The sequence below is a fragment of the Aphis gossypii genome, unplaced genomic scaffold (assembly GCF_020184175.1).
Source record: "Aphis gossypii isolate Hap1 unplaced genomic scaffold, ASM2018417v2 Contig00225, whole genome shotgun sequence".
Classification (NCBI taxonomy): Eukaryota; Metazoa; Arthropoda; class Insecta; order Hemiptera; family Aphididae; genus Aphis; species Aphis gossypii.
Genome location: NW_026083033.1, coordinates 272,004 through 275,990, shown reverse-complemented (window position 1 = coordinate 275,990; position 3,987 = coordinate 272,004). Strand labels below are relative to the sequence as shown.

The window sequence follows — 3,987 nt, the reverse complement described above, 5'->3', positions numbered from 1 at the left end:
GTCACACTGGAAGATACTCTTGTGTCCGCTGTACAACTTCTGGCGAACGAGCTCAAAATACATCATGTTTTCCAGAGTTAGATGCACCTCTGCGAACTCATACCAGGTTTATTAATTACCAATATGAAAGTTTTCACAATGGTACTACAGTACTAGCTGAAGTTCCTGATTTTGATATAATATTGTCTGTGCCCTACGATTATATGCATTTAGTTTGCATTGGTGTTGTTAAAAAAATTATATCATTCTGGATCTCAGTAAAACATAGACATAATTTACCACCGAAATCAATTGCTGTCCTTGATAATAAGCTCACTTCATTAGCTCACCACATTCCTGTTGAATTTCAAAGAAAACCTTCAGAATATTCTAGAACACATCCATTAAAAGATATAAATAGATGGAAAGCTACAGAGTTGCGTCAATGTTTGTTGTACACTGGAATAGTTTTGTTTAAAAATGACATAATAGATCCTGATATTTATAACCACTTTCTTGTTTTATCTATAGCAATGAGAATTTCATTATCAAATAAATCAAATCAAGAATATTTATATTATGCACAAGACCTTCTAAAGTATTTTGTTGAAACTTTCAAAAACATTTATGGTACTAATTTTGTATCACATAATGTACATGCTTTAGTACATCTAGCACAAGATGCATTAAAATATGGACCACTTGACTCTATATCAGCATTTCCATTTGAAAATCATATGCAGGTTTTAAAAAGAGATGTAAAAACAGGAAACAAACCTCTACAACAAATTGTTTTAAGAAATGCGGAACGATCATTTTTTAAAATGAATATGTCACAAAACAATTTACAAAAAGAAGTTGGTCCAATTGAATGTAGACATGACAATAGTAAACCAAAAGCATTGTTGTCGAACACTTGTAATCCTCAATATAATGGATGGCAATTTAAACATTTTATCATAAAATTAGACAAGGCCAATAATTGTGTGAAAACAAGTGATGGACAAGTAGTAATGGTTGAAAATTTTGCTACCTTAACTTCTAATAAATCGCAAGTTGTAGTAATTGGACGTAGTTATGTTAGAAAAGAAGAATTTTTCGACAATCCTTGCAAGTCATCGTCTTTAGGGATCTACAAAGTTTCTGAGCTAGGACCACTTATTAGTTGGGAAGAAAGCGATATTGTTGAAAAACTTGTTTGTTTGCCTTTTGATGAAGTGCATAACATTGTAATTCCATTTATTCATCAATAAAGTTATTATAAACAAATTATCTATAATACCTATAATATTTTTATTATTTATTTTCATTTAAATAATTTTATGGAATACATACATGTATATTAATATAATTAATTATATGTGTACTAACTAAAAATATAAAATTAAGACATGACAATCGTATCTTTCCAGTTCAATTAATAGCATGATTTTCCCATTTTAGATTAGTATTTATATAGTAATACTTAGAAATTTTGCTTTTTAAACTGAAAAAATAGAAGTAAAATTACACTTACTGTATGCAGTTATGCCTTATGAAATTGTGCTCGTTAATTCCTACCTATTGAATGAACACGATGTAAAATTAACACGATAAAATAATAATAACTATATATAATATGTACTTAATAAATTTTTTTGGTGGTTTAGGTCATGGTTAATCGTAGAATTTTCTGAATGCAATAGTATACAGCATGTTCCATATAATTGGTACAAGCCATATACTCAAGAAGATCCGACTATTGAAGCTCCTGGAAAATGTTGGTTTCCACATTCAAAAGCTGATCTTAAACTACCACAGAAAGGATTTTCGTTTTTTAAAAACCAACAAATTGATAAAATGATAAAAGAAGCGTTTGAACCAAACACTATAGATGGTATTTGGCATGATTCAATAAAAATTGCTGGACCATTTGGTAAAGGAAATAAATTAATAATTTTTATAGTTTTTATGTAATTACATCTTATTTATCATTCAGCTTTTATTATTTAATCTGTAAAAGCGTTTTTAAATATTTAATTTTTTTTTTAGATAGTGTACTAATTGCTAGAAACGTTGCTAAAGCATGGTCTGGGAGCGATAACGATAGTGATACTCGTGTGCATGATTCACATAACAATGAGAATCGCTGTAGAAAAGCACCGAAACGTTTCTTACCTGATATTGACAAGACACTTAAAATAAAAGTGTTAAAAAGTATTACAAATAAACAGTCAACATTACCTACAAATATGACATTACCAATACCACCAAATACAAGTTTTTTGAACCAAATCAAATTGCATCAACTGTAAGTACCATTATATAATCAATACTTAGAAATTATTTATTTTTTATTATTTGATTTCTAGTTGATAATGATTTGAAAAGGTTTTATAAATTCTACTATTAACTTTTTAGAGTACTGTATTAAGACCTTTGAAAATAAACACTAATGAAAACACAGATTATAACTCAACACCTGCAGATTCAAGTTGTACAGAAAAGAATGAGAATGAGAATACAGCAAATGTAGATGATTATAAAGGTCAAGCAACATTAACACTAAATATGGTAAAATAATAGAACAATTTAAAATATATCTTGTGATTTTAAAATTATAAAAAAATTTAATATTTCACATAGGATATCACTAATAATGATTTAAGTGGAAATTCTAATAATGATTATTTACCACTTCATTCAACAATCACTGACAGTGCGTTTAATAATACCCCAGCTAATCTACATACAGCTAATGAAGTTGCTGCTAAAGTTGTATCTGATTCATTAGTATGTAATTAAATCAATCTAATTGTTAACCTTAATGCACAAAATATATTTATTAGTTATAAATATTGTTTTAGATAGCTGATTTTTGTAAAGAAATAGAAATTGATGAGAGTTACATCAATGAGAATAATGACAATTACTGCAGTTATGAAATTGACATAAACACTGTAATATTAATTAATATCTATGATAATTAGTATAAAGTATAAATATGATTTTTTCAATATTTTAGTTTGAACCTACAGTAACATCAAATCATGTTGAAAATGTAAATGAAGATAATAGTCATGTAACACCTACTGCAATGGAAAACAATATTTCTGTTTCAGGTAAATCACTAAAATGAATATCAACAACGTTAAATATTAATTTATTATATTTTTTCAGAGGTTATTCCGACTAATTCAAATTTAAATTGTTGCTGTAAACAAATAGATAAATTGAAAGCTAGTATTATGAAAAGAGAAAACTTCATCCTAACTCAATTTACATTATATAACACTCAACAAACAAAAGTCTCAACTTTTCTCAGCAATTTAGATAAAAAATTAAATACATTACTTAACAATTCTCGATCTGCTATACCTCTTCCAAATTTACCAACACCTTTTATTGATTTCTTACCATTGAAATCTATGAACAACTTAGATTTGGTAGAACAAATATTAAAACCAGAAAGTGAAAATTCAAACTTTAACTGTCATGCTGAAGAACTAGTAAATTCAATTACACATTGTATAACATAAATTATATTCTAATATGGTTTACATATTTGCAGAAAAATTATTTGGTTCTCCAAACAGGATCAAATCTTTCATTGAGTGCTGCTGTTTCAAAATGTTTTGATTTATGTTTTACCAGACATGTGGCGTCAAATTTTAGTTTTCATGGAAAAACAAAAAGATCATTCAAAGTATTACACTTGTACAAAGTAATGAATGGTATGTATATTGATGTATATTTATAAAGAATATCTAACTGTTATAATTTATTATTATTTTAATAGTCCTTAATATAAATAATTTTTGAAATTATCTTATGTCTAGAATCTTTATCTGGACGCATAAAAACTAAAGATGACGTTTCTGCAGCTATTCAAGTCATCAATAACATTTTGAAACACTCTAAACCTCTATTTGTTGATTAATTTTTATTTTATTCATATGTATGATTACAAAATGTAATAAATATATATTTTTTCTTATTTTATAACATATATATGCCTTTATATTTTTA

At 26.8% G+C, this 3,987-nt stretch overlaps 1 protein-coding gene across 1 annotated transcript; it reads left to right on the top strand.

The window, feature by feature from the left end:
- The first annotated feature begins 3,148 nt into the window (after window positions 1-3,148).
- Window positions 3,149-3,987, top strand: LOC126553401 (uncharacterized). Its single transcript, XM_050208570.1, has 3 exons — window positions 3,149-3,467; window positions 3,530-3,692; window positions 3,798-3,987. Exons 1-3 carry the CDS (start codon window positions 3,207-3,209, stop codon window positions 3,896-3,898), a joined length of 525 nt encoding a protein of 174 aa, XP_050064527.1. The 5' UTR covers window positions 3,149-3,206; the 3' UTR covers window positions 3,899-3,987.